Here is a 17,039-nt window from a genome sequence, read left to right as displayed (position 1 = left end):
GACAGCCCCTGATCACGATAAAAAAACAATCTGTGCGTGTTTCAGCCTGCCAAGCTATAAAGCACTCAAGTTATTTAAAGGAAAAGTGTAATTGTGGTTTTGGGAACCGTTCGATTGTTTCTTATTAATTTAGATGTGTACAATAAAACTAAACATCTGAAGAAAAAAATCATTTGGTCACGTTTATGTTTTTTCAGGAATACACAAACTGAGTAGCATTACTGCAGTTACTTCCCAACTTGAAATTTTGCGGCATAACTACTGATATGTATTTGTTCATAACCACATTTCTTCGGAGTATAATGTTTCTCGAAATGCTTTTTACTACCGAGAGCTGTCGTAGGCTTCTGACCAAAGGTTTGTATTGCCGTTAATTTTTAAGACACAGTCGTCGATTTCACAAAACTCTTCCTAACTGAAGACTAATCTTAGGACTTAGGACGAGTCCAAACCCTACACTGTAGCATGCAGACCTTAAGATTAATCCTAAGTTAGGATGAGTTACTCGTCCTAACTCGAGATAAGACGAGTCCTAACTCTTTGTGAAATCGACGGCAGGATACTCTAAGTAAATATCAAAGACCAGTCTTCTCACTTGGTGTATCTCAACATATGCATATACCTGTGAAAATTTGAGCTCAATTGGTTGTGAAAGTTGCGAGATAATAATGAAAGAAAAAACACCCTTGTCACACGAAGTTGTGCTTTGCTTTCAGATGCTTGATGTCGAGACCTCTAAATATAAAGTATCGAAAATCAAATTCGTCAAAAATTACTTCTTTCTCGAAATTACGTTACTTAAGAGGGAGCTGTTTCTCACAGTGTTTTTATTATTTCAACCTCTCCCCATTACTCGTTACCAAGTAAGGTATGCTTATAATTATTTGAGTAATTACCAGTAGTGTCAACTGCCTTTAATATTGATAAAGGATTCGGGTAAAACGTGGTCGAGAGGTAGGCATGCAGCCAGCCACATCAACCTATTATGACCACGGAGCACAGCCAGAGATCGAAAGTGTTTGATTTTTCCTGAGGGAGGAAAACCGGATTGTCTGGAAAACCCTCGTGGCACACAGCATGGAACCAACACACATCTCAACTCACGTATGGCCCTGGCCGGGTAGCGATTCCCCCCCCCCCCCAAACGACATTGTATTTTTTCCCCTTTCTGTAAAAATTACGTCATAATGAAATTGACCTGCTCTTTGACGAAATCAATGCAGTGTCGTTTTGGAAAAAAAGAAATAGCGGCCGGGTATCGAACCAGGGTCACCTTGGTGAGGGGAAGCGCTTTACGCACAAGCCACCCTTGTTAATTGGTTTACCATGTTGATGTTGCCGTTTAACAAAATAGAAGACAGTGGAACTTTTGTGTGTTTGCTTGTTCGGATGATCTTCCCGTAAAAACGGACCCGGCAAACTCCTACAAGGGAGATTTAAACGTAAAACTGACAACAGCCAATCTGTCCATAAAAACATTTTGTTTAACGTCAATTATGAATTGCACAAGTAAATAAATATTTTGATTCAGAAACTAGTCGACAAAACTAAGCCTAGTCATTGTAAAATTAACCGGTTAGTTTGGTAGCTTGCATCAAATGAACAGTTCTTGTTCGTGACTGTGCACGAAGTTGTTTTTTTCACATTATTTTCTTGTCTTCATAATTAACCCTTAAAAAACACAATAATCATTATTTAAAAGAGGTCACATTGCAAATTGATAATAGTTTATATAATTTATTTTAACAAACCCTTAAAGACACTGAACACCTTTGGTAATTGTCATAGACAAGTCTTCTCACTTGGTACATCTCAACACATGCACAAATAACCTGTGAAAATTTGAAGTTGATCGTCAATGTTGCGAGATAGTATGGAAAAATGCCACTCGCGTTGTGTGCATTCAGTCAGTTTTAGATGCTTGATTTCTTAGGTTTCCAATTCAAATTAAAATATTTTAGTGGAAAATTACTTCTTTCTCGAAACTACGTTAGGGAGCCGTTTCTCACAATGCTCTATACTATCAAGCTCTCTCCATTACTCGTTACAAAGTCAGTTTTTATGCTCAAAACTATGTTGAGTAATTACCAATAGTCTCCAGTGCCTTTAAAAACAAGATGAAGGATAATGATCAATGTACTTATATCATAGATGGTGGTACGACCGGACATCCCCGGGGGCTCTCTTCCCGAGAACGACACGGGAACAGTATTCTTCTGCACGACCGCTGGAACCTCGGATTGAACAAGGTGAATAGGATCGGGTTGCACAACGAGTGCGTGTACCCAAGAAAGACGGCAATTGTCATGGCTGTGACGTCACCACAGTCCGAACAGAAGGCATAGATGAGAACTTGGAGGAAATACGGCGTCCAGCAAGCCAAGAGACATGCGAGGATGAAGCCCAGCTGCTTGGCCGCTTTATCCTGTTTCTTAAGAAGCGTCAGGGCTTTGGTTCCGCGGCCACTGATTGCGCTGAATGAGTTACTGAAAGATGTTCTCACCCTGGATGTCAGTGACCCCATGGTGGCGCTGTCTATGGGAAACGACAGGGACGCTCTGCGCTCTTTTTTGATACTGGTGGTCACGCCGAGGCTTCCCGGCCGGCGGAAGCCGCAGTCGCTCGCGTAACCGCTGTCGCTCCGGGTCCCGGTGATGAGATCGAGCGAGAAAGAGGTCCGTGCGTTCTGTTGTTTCTGGGTCATCAAGCGGTTACTCTGGAAGCTCTCACGGTAGAAGGAACCATTCCCAAGGGAGGATTTCCTTTCCGTGTTCAGTAGACTCTCCGTATCACCTTCCTCCTTTCGCGCCAGCCGAGGTGATGCACGCCGTATCATCTCGCTGGAGTTAGCCCGCAGTCGAGCAAGGGCGCCCTCTCCAGAGTCCGATCGTTTTCTCTTCGTGATTGTCGTAACTGACTCGTTGTCGTCGTTGTCGTTTTCCTCCGCTGCGATGGCATCGTCCGGGGTCTGGTCGGTGTCGTCAGGCTCCGAGGCCGGGTCCTCGATGCAGATGGGCGGCGAGCTCCAACGCTTCTGAATATCGAGTGGCAAGTCGGGTGACAAAACTTGCAGGAAGTTGGAGGCTATGTTCTCGGTTACGCTCACGCTCAAGTGGTTTGATCCCGTGGGGCTGCGGTCTTTCGGAGAATGTAAGAGCCCGCTGGTGGGAGAACTTGTCCTCCTCCCTGCGGCAAGTGCACTTGCGATTTCCTGGGAGTGGTTGGAGGTGTTATCCGCGCCCTTCCGGTCTTCGCTGGTAACCGACTTATTGGATTTGGAGCTACACCAGCTACCATCGCGTTCGCGTATCACGTCCATGCTTGACTCAATGCCGGCCAAAATTCGCGGCACTTTAATCTTGGGCAGCACGCTCAAAGTCTCGTAAGCGTTCGGGGTGCTTCGGTTCGGCTGTTTGAAAATATCATCCACGGAACGCGTCACGTGTAATTTATTGACAATGTTGTTGACCCCTACCTTGGTCTGGTGAGACTTGCCGCATAATGTGTTCTGATCTTCGCTAATTTCCGAGTTAAATGGATCCTGTTCACACGATTCGTCGATTCCTTCCTTTTCCTCGTCGATGCTTTCGTAGCGTTTGAGGTGCACCCCGGGGCTGTAGCCCTTCTTCTTTCTCACCATAGCGGTCAGGTGCCTCTCACCTCGTTCCCGGCACAGTGCTTTCTCGTAGATGTTCCTCAACCTCTGTAATTCCTGCTCACTGATAAACCCTTGTTGGTTGACATCGCTCCCGCGTTTAGATCCCCCGAAGCGGTTCGACATGTTACTTGCGATGCTTGAACGACCCAAGTCCATCTTGTGTCGTTGGTGTATCGCCCTGAATATACGTGAATATATTGCACAGAGAAGAGTGAGCGGAATGAAGTAAATGCAGACTGCACACGCGGCCATCAGCCAGGCACTCGAACCGAAACACACAAACCGGCTCTTAGTGGGCACCAAGACGCCCCTAAAGGCGTACGGCCATATAGCTGCGGGAACGATAGTCAGCAAGATCGACAAGCCCCATACTAAGACAATGAGGAATAGGGCACGACGTTTAGTCCGTTGACGCATATATTTCATGGGTGAGGTGATCGACCAGAAACGGTCGAGGTTGAGTAGTACAAGGTTGAGAATACTGCATGAGGTCAATAGAAAGTCAAGCGTAACCCAAATAGTGTGTGCCGGAATGTGCTCATGCCATTGTTCGGACACATGGACATCGAGTGCATAGAAAGGTACGACCAGTAACCCAACGAGGAGATCGGCCGCGGCTAAACTCATGGCGAAACAGTTACTCACCGTGTGTAGTGTCCGGTCAGCCCGTATGACGTGAATGACCAGTGCGTTGGATAAAACAGTTCCAAAGCTCAAAAGGGCCACTAGAAACGACAGTGAGATGACAACCGGTGTGTAACCCTCTGTGTCCGGGTCGATGTGCAGGACAGCGGTACTATTCCGTAACAAGCCAGCACACTCCAATGACAGTGTCACGTCAGTCACATTGTTGTTTCCATTGACACTCGGTGCAGATCCAGCGGCATTTATTTCAGTATATAAAGGTACAGAGGCGTTCACGATAACCTCCTTGGCCATGATCCTAGTTTCAAACTGTTCGTCTGGGTTGACTGTCTATATACTCATAGTCATTGTTCTCATTCAGCGGGATGATATTTTGCGACCGGCACATTGATCAGATTTATGCCGTGTTCCTGACCGTCTCAGCCCCTGCAGGGTCCACCAGGGACACGCTCGCATCCTGGGAAATGTTAAAAGCCGAGAGGCGAGTCAGTATACACATGCTAGCTTCCAGATATCACGCAACATAGTGAATTATATTTGGCTTTGCTTGCGGCACAACACACCGCCTGGTTGGTTGCCTTGGCTACACGATGGGCGGGATTTAAAAAACTGACATCTCTCCTTGCCCGCTCAGATCACTTACAGTCGACCGCTGGAGTTTGCCGAGTTTCCGTGGATGGGCAGGAAGTACACCATGATGTGATGTACTATCACGACAATACACGCCGCACGCGCTGTAGAGATGCGCAAGAGACTATTTCACGAATCGCTAATGAGCAAATTTATTGCGGGGCTAAAAATAAAACGAGACTGCTAAAAAGGTACGTACCAGGGATGAAAGGCGAAGGCCATGGTATTCCCAATCAAGTATGCAGCCGGTTCTATTGTCAGACTAAAGTAGCTGCAATCTTTCACTGGTTGCAAGATGATTATCGTCTGCTCCTGAGGCTGGCCAAATGACCGCTGAAATATTTTTGGCGCGTTTTTTCCTGCTGTCGGTTAACACGCGAAGAGTAGCTTCACATACGTGGTATATATCTGCACGCACAATGCAAGTGAGGCGTAGATTAAAAAACCCCATAAGAATTTGTGTTTTAGAATGAAGCTGTCTGGTTTGGCGATGTTTATTAAAGGGCGGGTTTACACGAATTCTTACAAAATTCATGTATGGGATGCCAGATGATAATTATTGTGTTTTTTTCTTGGGGTTCCAAGTTATTTTTGTTTGCCTATGTGCCTTTTATATACATTTATGTTTTTAACATTACTTAAAGGGTCTATGTAACTTTTGTAGGACAAAAAACACAATGTCCACAGATTTACACTAAACTTACACAGTTTGAAGATAATGATAGTAGAAAGCTTCCCTGAAAATATTACGTGCTGAGGTGCTGTAGTTTTTGGGAAATTAGTAAAACAATGTCATGAAAACAATTTTCGTCTCATGAGACGAAAACTCATTTCTCAAAAACTACAGCACCTCAGTAAGTAATATTTGAAGGGAAGCTTTCCACTATCATTATCTTCAAACCCTGTAAGTTTAACGTAAATCTATGGACATTTTGAAAAAGTACCCAAATCCTTTAATAACGTAATGATTGCAATTCACATTCAATTCGGCCTCATGCGTGACTTTTGAAATGCGTTTAACAAACCATATTTTTTAATGTTCGATTTATATACCGCCTCATTTAAAGTTATCTTTGCGCTTTACAAAGTACAGTCAATTAAATCGGCTTACATGTTAATTCAGTTATTTACAATTGATTTAATGATCTTATTCTAAGATTTAAGGCAATGGACACTATTGGTATTTACTCAAAATAATTATTAGCATATAAACCTTACTTGGTATTGGTAACGAGTAGTGGGAGCTGTTGATGTAAGAAACGGCTCCCTCTGAAGTAACTAGTTTTTGAGAAAGAAGTAATTTTACCACGAGCTGGATTTCGAGACCTCAGAATAAGGTCTCGAAATCAAGCATCTGAAAGCACACAACGTCGTGAGAAGGGTGTTTTTTCTTTCATTATTGTCTCGCTGCTTTGACGACTAATTGAGCTCAAATTTTCACAGGTTTGTTATTTTATGCATATGTTGAGACACGCCAACTGGTCTTTGACAATTACCAGTAGTGTCAAGTGTCTTTAAAACACAAGCTAGGTAATTAGTGCTGTATACATGTAATTAAAGAGATGGGTTATCAGGTTTTTTTTTTAAAGATCACCTTGTGTTCACCAAGTGCATCGGTAAAGAAGTAGAGCCCACGGGACATTAGTTATTATGACTGTGTGCTCTTTATTGACCAAACATAATAATAGCCTCTCTCGAACCCCCAAATAAATTACTTGTAGGCTTTTTAGTGTTAATTGTGTGATAGCAAAACAAAAAGAATAAAAAAAGTCGGACACGTAAACGTCGATGCAAGAACTTTCCAAATGCCTTTCTCCCGTTACACTGTTTTTATTCCTCCTCGATCCGAATAAACATTCTCAAAATACCTCCTAATGTGATGATTTATTTTATATAGTAGTATGGGATGTTCTTCCAAGATTAAACTCTCAGTTCCCATTTGTAACTTAGGCTTTTTTAAAGGTAGCTTTCTAAGAGAGAAGAGATAGAAATTAATTATACGTATTGATGCAATTAAAAAAAAATCTCCGGTTGTAAAATTGGCCGAAATTGAGCTCTTTCGAAGTTATAATACTTGAAATCATGCTCCAATGTTAGATGGCTTCGTTCCAAGAATGTCAGCCATACCATATCCACATACACACCCACGATTAAAGACACTTGACACTAATGGCAATTGTCAAAGACCAATCTTCTCACTTGGTGTATCTCAACATATGCATAAAATAACAAACCTGTAAAATTTTAGCTCAATCGGTTGCAAGATAATAATGAAAGAAAAAACACCCCTGTCACACGAAGTTGTGTGCTTTCAGATGCTTGATTTCGAGACCTCACCATCTAAATCTGAGGTCTTGAGATCAAATTCGCAGAAAATTACTTCTTTCTCGAAATCTACGTTACTTCAGAGGCAGCCGTTTCTCACACTGTTGTATACTTTCAACAACTCCCCATCACTCGTTACCAAGTAAGGTTTTATGCTAAAAATTATTTTAAGTAATAACCAATAGTTTCCACTGCCTTTCATACTGTACACGCATTTGGATTAGGCATTTCCCTGTTGAGCACTGGTTTATAATACGAACATTGCAGCTTTCCATCTTTCAAAAGACTCGTCGTGAATGGAATGCACAGTCTTCAGCTAATATTAGCTTACACATCTTAGAAGACCCCCCCCCAAAAAAAAAAACAAACCCGAAATGCATATGGCTTGTATAAACAAAAGATCCTCACAACGTTGACGAGGTTCTAAAGACCAGAACCAAAAATGTCTCCAATCTTAAACACGTGCGCAGTTTTTGTTTGTTGAGAGCAACAACAAAACTGCTCTATTTACGCAGAACAAAATGTGTAAAAAAAAATTATTTTCATGAATTTATTCAAGCGTTTGAGGTTTTTATTTTTATTTCTTCGGTCGAGGGGGAGCCCCCAGCACGTAAATAACGTGAAGCACCAAAGTGCCGTATAATTTCATTTGAGCCTGATTTGAGGCAGGCAATAACGCGCTATGATCACAGCTGTGGGGCATCTCACAACCTAAACTTCTTATTGTTCCATATACAAGGAGGGCAGATCCAGTGTCGCCAGGACTCTTATAGGGAACTTGCCTTAATTCGCGAGACACCCTCTACACTTGCGATAATTCGAAATTTCCAGCCAGCTTCCAGGCCTGTTCAAGTGAAGCATGGCTGAGTGTCATCTGCTCGCCATGCGGAAATAGGCCTACCATTGGCAAGGGGAAAAGTTCAGCTACTGGTTCACAAATCGGTTATTTGTATTATTTTTGTAGTGTCATAAGCACAAACATTTTCTAAGCTCTGAACATTTATTGAGTATATGGGGGGGGGGGGGGGGGTAGTGTGTGTATGTGTGGGGGGGGGGGAGGGGTAATTATAATTGCCAAACCTCATTTTCTGCTTTACATTGAAAGCATGAAGGTAGGAATTTTATCTCCATGCTTAAAGTGACCAGTTGCCTGAGACCAGACGAGTGAGTCTATGAACAGCGGTTAAAATTGCTTGCTATAAAAAGCATAATACAAAACAAACTGTTAAGTTATAGAAAGATGGTTTAAAAGAAGCATAGGCTAATTACCCAAGTTTCCCGTTAAATTGCGTGGTTTTCGCACGGCCAAACAAGGCCCGCCATTTTGGGGAGTCAAAAAAATTTACCCCCATATTTAATGCCATATACCATGCTAGTTACATGATGTAAAAGAAAAACCATGCGTTTTCGAAAAATTAAAAAAAGGCTGAACTGCCTTTAGGCTGTTTTAAATTGACCATCATCAGGAGTTTCTGAGAAGTTTTAAACAACCAGTAAGTTTTCTTTCGAGTCTTATTAAAAGGAGCCTGAGGAAAGACTGAGAAATAATAGAACAACGACCACAACAAACATTGCTGATGTGTTCCCGCGGCCTGCTCACTCCCGCACTTTACAGTTCGATTTAACATACATTGTGATGAGGACTGTACTTGTTTGCAGGGATCTACAAAATAACCTATACACTTTTGAAATGGCTGCCGAGTAAAACCATCGAGCAAGAACATATGATTCTTGTGGAAAAGGTTTATATGTATGGATAGTTTATGAAATCAACTTTCACTATGACAGCAAAAAGCCTGAAAATAATTTATGCTTAGTTAGGTGAGCACTGCTCACTTAAGCAAAAGTAGCCGACAATTTGGATTGAATTTTGTAAGCTCCACAGGACATACCTCTCACAAATTGGACGGCTAATTCCTACGGAACCTAATTTTCATACGCTTTACAAAAGTGACCTGTGCTCACCCACGCATGAACTATTGTCGGACTTTTTGCTGTCATATAAAAGTTGAGTCCATAAGCTATCCATACATTTAAGTATGTTCTCCAGAATTATATATTTTTTATTCGGCAGCCATTTAAAAAGTGTATAGTTTTTTTTGAGACACCCTGAAGAAGAAGATGTCCGATTCACAGAACCTTACTTCATCATGTTAGGTGCAGTTTTGTGCAGATAAGATTCCCTCCAATCTCCAAGAAAATGGCTTTAAAAAAACCAACTATTGTCATAAGCAGCGACATGGTGAATTGAAACCACTACAGTTCAAAGTGAAAACATTACAATATAATATACATATTTAGTTATTTTTAAAACAATTCCTTTGTAATTGACGTTAAAATCCGATGAAAAAAAGTAGTAGGTCAAAACAACTTTGAGAAAAAAAAAAGAAAAAAAAAATACTTAAAAAAATTGAAAAAAGAGAATAGCAAATTATCCCGTCAGTGAATCTACGTCATGCCGAAAATATGGCTGGTGGGAAACCGTCCTGTCTCTTGTCTAAAGTCTGTAAAATACTAACAACCATTCACGCACTGGGGTAATGAAGCCAATGTACCAATAAAGGGAAACTTATGTATACAGCTTCGTCAAACAATACAGTCATGTGTAGGAAATCGTGTTTTCCACTCCCTTGATTTAGTTGAACAGTTGCCAGTTTCGTGGAAGGAAGCATTGATTAGGTTTATACTGTCAGAACACAGAATTATCTATTGCAAACAATGGTGCAACTAAAAGACAACAAACACGAACAGGTAACTAAGTGTAACAATCAACAAACATGAACAGGTGACAAAGTGTAACAAAAGCTCCTGTCACATCTTATAGTTACCTGTTCATGTTTGTTTATTCATTTTTTTGTATTATTATATGTTTTTTATGCAAGTCGCCAGACACACAAAGCCTGATGAAGGCCACTTCAAGGTGTGGGCTACAATTATTTTTGTCCAGAGGCCGTTGCCACCATAGGGCTGAAACAGGGTTACCCCTTTTACAGTCCATATTGGATGTAGGCTTGGATATCACCAGTGCCATTAACTATTTTTGCAGGTTTTTATTTTGTCCTCCACTCACTTGAATTTTGCGTCTTCAATTCTTTGTCAGATTTTCTCATAAGAAAAACACGGTTGTTGATGATCATGCACGAATAACGTCTTTGGCAGCGGGAGATACTTGGAAGATCCTATTATTAGAAGGAAACCGTCTCAGCCTAGAGACAGAGTAACCTCCCGAACAGCAGCAATGTATGAAGTTCTAAAAAAAATGATAAAACCGCCTCGTCTTTTTTCGTCTTCATTCTCTCTTGAAATAATGCTCTCTGGCAGTCAATGACAAATCGTAGTATCCACCCAAAAAGTATACATTGAAACTGACAAACCTGTAGAAGTTTGAGATCGATCGGCCATCTGGGTCACGAGAAAATAGTGAAAAACCTATTACACATGTTAGTATGACATCGATAGAAAACAAAACATGAATAATAAAACGCTCGTATGAGTGATGAAACTCCGAACGGGAGTTTAGTTTGATTTATTTCTCATTAAATATGACATTCCAGACAGAATTTTTTCAAGGGATGCTTTCTACTATCATCATCAATAAGACCATTTTAACCTTGATGGTAATCTTTGATCTTCATGAATTGTTTTAACCAATTCTTTTCATGTTCCTTTAAATCAATGTGAATATCCCATTCTACATGCTGAGCTGATTTCCATGTTCATACTGTCGTACACTACATTGTCAAGGGGCTCTTTCGCGAAGAAAAATAAATAAAAATACCCTCAGATAATTTGCCAATGGGCTGCATTTGATTGTTCATTATGGACACTTTATGATACGACAGAATGTAAATTAAATTAAAAAATTGATTATTAGAAAGGACATGAATCGCAACAAAAAGCTGAATCTGCCCATGGTTTACTATGAAAGCCATTGGACCCTTTCGGTACAGAAAAAAAAGGTTCACAGATTTACAAATAACTTACAGGGTTTATAGAAGGTAGTGGTGAAATACTTCTCTTGAAATATTATTCCATGAAATGCTTTACTTTTTGAGAAAACAGTAAAACAATATCAATTCTCGTTAACGAGAATTACGGATTTATTTTAAACACATGTCATGACACGGCGAAACGCGCGAATACAAGGGTGGGTTTTCCCGTTATTTTCTCCCGACCTTGATGACCGATTAAGCCAAAATTTTCACAGGTTTGTTATTTGATACAGAAGTTGTGATACTCGAAGTGCGAGCCTTGGCCGTAACTGTTACCGAAAGGGTCCAATGGCTTTAAAACAGCAACTAAAAGAGTATTAATTTTTTTTTTAATGGAAAACAAACATTTACAAGTCTTGTTCCGTCGTACAATGGACAAGTCATGTTTTCCATATTTTATACTTTCATGATGTGGTACTTGGGGATGGTGTAAGAATGGCAGCACAATTATTCACCTTAGACTGATCTAATATTTCAAGGAATACATGAAGAATTTGTTTCGTTTATTTCATGGAAGGTCACCATCAAGTTTCTCCCATTCGTTCTTTTTATTTTTTTGTTTTTGGTTCAATTCCCGTGAAAAAGGGGACGTCTGATTGACAATTTGCTTAAAAATAATTTATTTTGTTTTCTAGTCGTTTGATAGTATTTTTTACACATGAATTAAATATTCATTATTTACTTTGTGATGTTGCTTATTTATTTGTTTATTATGATAAAATATTTCTCTAAAATTTAGTTTTTTCCCCTCTTATTGAAGAATATACGACACGTGAATTAAATTATTAATATTTATTTATTGTGTGTAGTCATGTATTCATTTGTTTATTTATTTGTTTATTTATCTGGTGAAATATTTTCCTAAATTTAGTAAACAAAATTCAAGCTAATACCGAAGAATACACGCACAGGAATGACATATTATTTGTTTATTTACTTCTCAAAGTGAATACATTCATTTTGAAATTTTCTGCGAAGGTTACTTGAATGGATTTCCCTCAAGAGAAATGTCAAGTTTGTATCTCAATTTTCCCCCATCTCTCTCGCTCTCGCTCTATATCCATTTTCCCAGGGTAGGTTTTAAATAATACAGCAACACCAGGTGTATTGGCACAACCTGCACTGTATATCAGCTGCCACGCAAGCATCCCTTTCCCCTACTCGTGAGAGACCAGCCATTGTGTGTGTTAAGCCAAGACGTTTTCCCTCTTCTTAAAGGCGGTGGACACTATTGGTAATTACTCAAATTAATTGTTAGCATACAAACCTACTTGGTAACGAGTAATGAGTAGAGTTTGGTATTATAAAACATTGTGGGAAATTAGTTTATAATTAGATTTAGAGGTCCCGGAGTCAAGCACTATGATTCAACTGATGCTGTAGCCCGTATAATGCTTAAGTTACATTTGATAATTTTGTTTGGTGTTACCAATATTTGAATAAATGTATAAACCATTGTATCCATATGTTGAGATACACCAAGTGTGAGTGTCTTTAAATATTAAAGATATACTGACAAGCGGCACTTGCGTATTATATACGTGGTGAAAATGTATGAGGTATTTTGATTGCAAAGTTCTGCAGTGAGGAAATTTAGCAAAATCTTGATTTTTTTTTTGTGGCATATCCCTCATCATGGATTCACACTCGTATTAAGGTCATGATGGTTGCCCAACACGCAGGTTTATCTATTTCAATAATTTCATTTCATTTGATTTAATTTCAGATGTAGAAATGCAAAGTACAGAAAATAAGAACTGTAACGTATACAAACACTTATGGAAGAAAGCAAAAGAGTAACACCCCCGATGGATTTCAACAAAAATCTTCTGATGCCACAATTTATGAAACAGACAATATTTAAAGACATTATGGACATTTTAATAAATCATCGCTGAATGAACGGAAGCGCTTCGTATTGCCCCTCTCACAGAACGTTACCAATGCTTACGAAAATCACGCCGAATGACCGTCTTCGCAACATTCGCTGAAATTAACAACCGGTTTGTAAACTGAGCGATCTTCGTAAGGAGGTGGGGAATAATTTGTGAACGTTCCGACTTTGTTATCAACGCTTACGAAGACACTGGGGATGTTGCGAAGTTTGAGCGATTGTCAAATATGTCCTTCCGATAGCCTATTCGCTAGTATATTCGCCGTGTGAGAGCAGCATAAAGTGACCGATCTTCGTAAGGAGGTGGAAAATGACTTGTGAACGTGGTGAATTTGTGGCGAATGTGGCGAAGTTTGAGCGATTGTTAAATATTTCCGTTCGTAAGCACATTCGCTAGCATATTATTCTCCCCAGTGTGAGAGTAGCATTAAGCGTGCGTATTGCGGAAGTTATTGGTATAAGGAGAGGTTGAGGGACGACCGATAACATATTCACTATCCAATCGCAACTTCTGGGCGACCGACAACATTATTCACCATCCAATCGCAACTTTTGGGCGAATTCATCGCGAATTTCAAATAATTATTCATATTCGCAAGAATATTCGCCTCAGTATGAGAGTAGCATTATCAAACCGACGGCGTGGCATGATCACTGTAGAGTAGACCATGGCTCTTTTCTCTATGGCTCTAGTAATCGAGGACAAAATTAGTTCAGAATTCCTTCGTTGTATTTGTACCGGAAGGATTTAAATGAGGTTTCGAATTCTTTATGTGTGTGTGTGAGACCAACACTTACAATAAATATTCCCAATATCCTGTGTAGACATTGTTCAAATAACTCATTAGTTAACTATGGGATCAATGACCTCATTTTACAGCAATGCACTCCTCGAGTTTTTGACCTCAGGTTTATGACATTGTTTACGGTATCAACAAAAATGATTTATCCCGCTCTTAGAAAATCATTTCAGGGATTCCAATCCTGGGTCAAGTTTATACTGGTGACTGACATTTACAGTGTGACAACTTGAAGAGGTAATATAGAGTGTGGCCTCGATGACAGAGCCATGGTGTTCATTGAGAGGTCTTTTACAAAGGCCCTTTTCGAAACTGCGGCTGGGGCTGCTTCAGTTTTTTGGAACATTGTGTGCTGTCATTACGGGACTTCATTCGAGAGGATGGAGCTCAAGCCCCAACCAAATCCTTGGTTTCGAAAAGGCCATAACTTTAAGAAGTTTTTCTGAATCTTTGTTGTGCAGGGTTTTGAAGCTTTGAATGGTGAGAAAGGAGGGTTTTTGGATAAGCCAATGTATGTCTAATGAAGTATGGAAACCGTAACTACTTGACGTTTCGACCAGTTTGCTCAGATTGTCTTTAGGGCCCTATTATGTCATAAAGGTTGGAGCACAGAAATGCTTAATCACAGGAAAGTATTACTATACAGAAATAGGCTACCGGCCAGAACTAACTAATAAGATATGCCACACTAAATTTTTGCCCCACTCAAGAAACTTGTTAAGCTGTGTTCTCTGTTTAACAGCATTATGAAATTGGGCCAAGGTCGCGAAATTCCTCTCGCTATATGTTTTCTGGTTCCATCATCAAACGCAAACATAAAGCATTTTTTTCCAGTAGGTCTTGAAAACCAGTGAGTACATGTATGGCGCTTATATCACATCACTGCATAAACTGGGGTGATAAAACTTACACCACGGATGTTGTCACATAGATACCAAAGACAGAATAAAAATTAACATTATAGGGTGTTAAAATAACACAAATGTAATTCTTTTGATAGAAATCAGTGCTATTTTTTAACACTCTGTTTTGTAAACTTTTAGTTTTTTTGAGTATCTATAATAAATGTGACAACACCAAGAGTTTGAACACCCACGTTTTTGCAGTGTGGGCTGAAACCCATAGAAGTAATTAACCCTGATGTAAAATTTTACACACCAGGTGATAACACATAAATAAAACCTAACCGAGAAATTTGAACCTTTATTATCCCAGTTAACCTTGAAGAACGAGGTATACATCTTGATGAGGTACAGTCGAGTTTCCTCCATCCAGTATACCCCTTCGCATAAAAAAAAAAATGCGAAACGAGTTGCAATCGATGTTTGTTTTCTCACGAAATGCAGTTAAATATTTATCAGGGCTGTGTAAAACTTCATACAACAGTTAAGGTGAAAATGACTGGACAAGGAATATCGACTCAATACGTATCGAGCTGGGGCGAGAAGGCGCCACTTCACGCACAACCGATTTGAATTTGGGGGCCGTTGTCTTTTCGAAACCACGGCTTCGGCTTCGGATTCGGTTGAAGCTAGCTTGGCCCCGCGGGTGTCTTGGCAATTGCGCGTGCTTTGCGTACGCGCCCAGGGCTTCAGACGAGAGGACGGAGCATGAAGCCGATTTCAAAGCCGAAGCCGTGTTGACGAAAAGGGCGTATGTGTGAACACGGAAATAGTTTAACATTTTGGCGCAAAAATACCTCTTCGTGAAATTGTCAGGAAATGCGTGTCTGACGAGAGCTCTGTCGCATGGTCGAAGGTTGTCTTTGGTTAGTGGAGCGGTTACGTTGGTTACCACGTTTGCCGAACGCAGCACTGTGTGCACAACCGGGATCAATCAATTTACAATTTCCATATCGTTATATAATTCAAAGAGACTAGACTATAATTTTCCATGCGTTGCCAGAATTATTCATTATAATCTCATTAGTGGTTAATTTACCGGGTTTTTCCCCGAGAAGGATGACCTCTGATATTATGACTACAAGCAAAGTTTACCCATGAGACAGGTTCGAAGAAAGTAGATAAATGGATGTTGGAGGCACACGTGTCAAATAGGGGAAATTAGGAACAATACTGCAACAGCGAACATAAAATGCTCCATAAAATTTGCCTCAAATGTCTACCGTGTTATGGGAATCTCAGACAGTTAAAAACAAAACAAAAAACGAGTGACCCGATTGACCCGGATCCCATTTCAGGGTCAGTATATGACCCGGAATATGTGTCAAAATGACCCAAAATAGTCAAGCTGAAGTAAAATACAACTAGTTATAATCCAATTTATACCCTTTTTGTAATGCAAGCTCGCCCCAAACAAGGCTAAAAGCCACTCTTGGTGTGGGGCTACAAGTTGAAAAAGAACTCAGGTGAGCTGAATGTAGGAATTGATTTCCTCTGAAAACAGTCTAAATTATTGTATGATGGAAGGAAACATGCACCAGTCAACTTTGTGGATGAGTCTGAACCAGATATCAATCAGCTCCCAATCCGGGTCAATATCTTCAGAGTTTGTACAAGAAGAAAAGAGTTAGGGTATTATTGCCCTTTTCGAAACCAGGGCTTCGTCTTTGGATTCGGCTTCAGGCTCCGTCCTCTCGTCTGAAGCCCTGAATGCGTACGCTAAGCACGCACATTTTGTTAAAACAACAAACCGCGGAGCCAAGCTAGCCTAAGCCGAATCTCGAGCCGAAGCCGTGGATTCAAAAATGGCCATAGGAACAATTGGGACCCCTTTGACACATCGTTGTGAGGGTACGATAATTGCTGCAGACATAAAACCACAGTGCACTGCAGTGGTGTTCCAATCTGTTTGATTGGCCACAACTTAACAGTGAAACAATAGTGGATTAGCGCGAATATCCGTCACTCAGTGACGTTCCTCGCGCTGTAATTCCTACACGTTATGATGTGTGACTACGTTTGAATTATGAGACCTACTCCTTTCACATAGAACCATGTAATGGTATACGATGTGCTGTGCATTGTTCAATATGCTGCCAATGAAACCAGGAACAACAAGGGCGAACCCCTACTCTTTTCGATAAAGTACACGGGGTTCTTTTACGTCCGTTACACAACACACAGGACCAACGG

General features: G+C 40.4%; 1 protein-coding gene across 1 annotated transcript; it reads right to left on the bottom strand.

Moving 5' to 3' along the window:
• Nucleotides 1-2,046: 2,046 nt before the first annotated feature.
• On the bottom strand, nucleotides 2,047-4,877 carry LOC117307079 (histamine H1 receptor-like). Its single transcript, XM_033791732.1, has one exon. The coding sequence runs from the start codon at nucleotides 4,595-4,597 to the stop codon at nucleotides 2,141-2,143; it is 2,457 nt and encodes an 818-aa protein (XP_033647623.1). The 5' UTR covers nucleotides 4,598-4,877; the 3' UTR covers nucleotides 2,047-2,140.
• Between the last annotated feature and the right edge of the window lie 12,162 nt (nucleotides 4,878-17,039).

This window comes from Asterias rubens, chromosome 2 (assembly GCF_902459465.1).
Source record: "Asterias rubens chromosome 2, eAstRub1.3, whole genome shotgun sequence".
Classification (NCBI taxonomy): Eukaryota; Metazoa; Echinodermata; class Asteroidea; order Forcipulatida; family Asteriidae; genus Asterias; species Asterias rubens.
The sequence above is the reverse complement of the archived record's forward strand: the minus strand, read 5'-3'. Positions and strand labels throughout refer to the sequence as shown.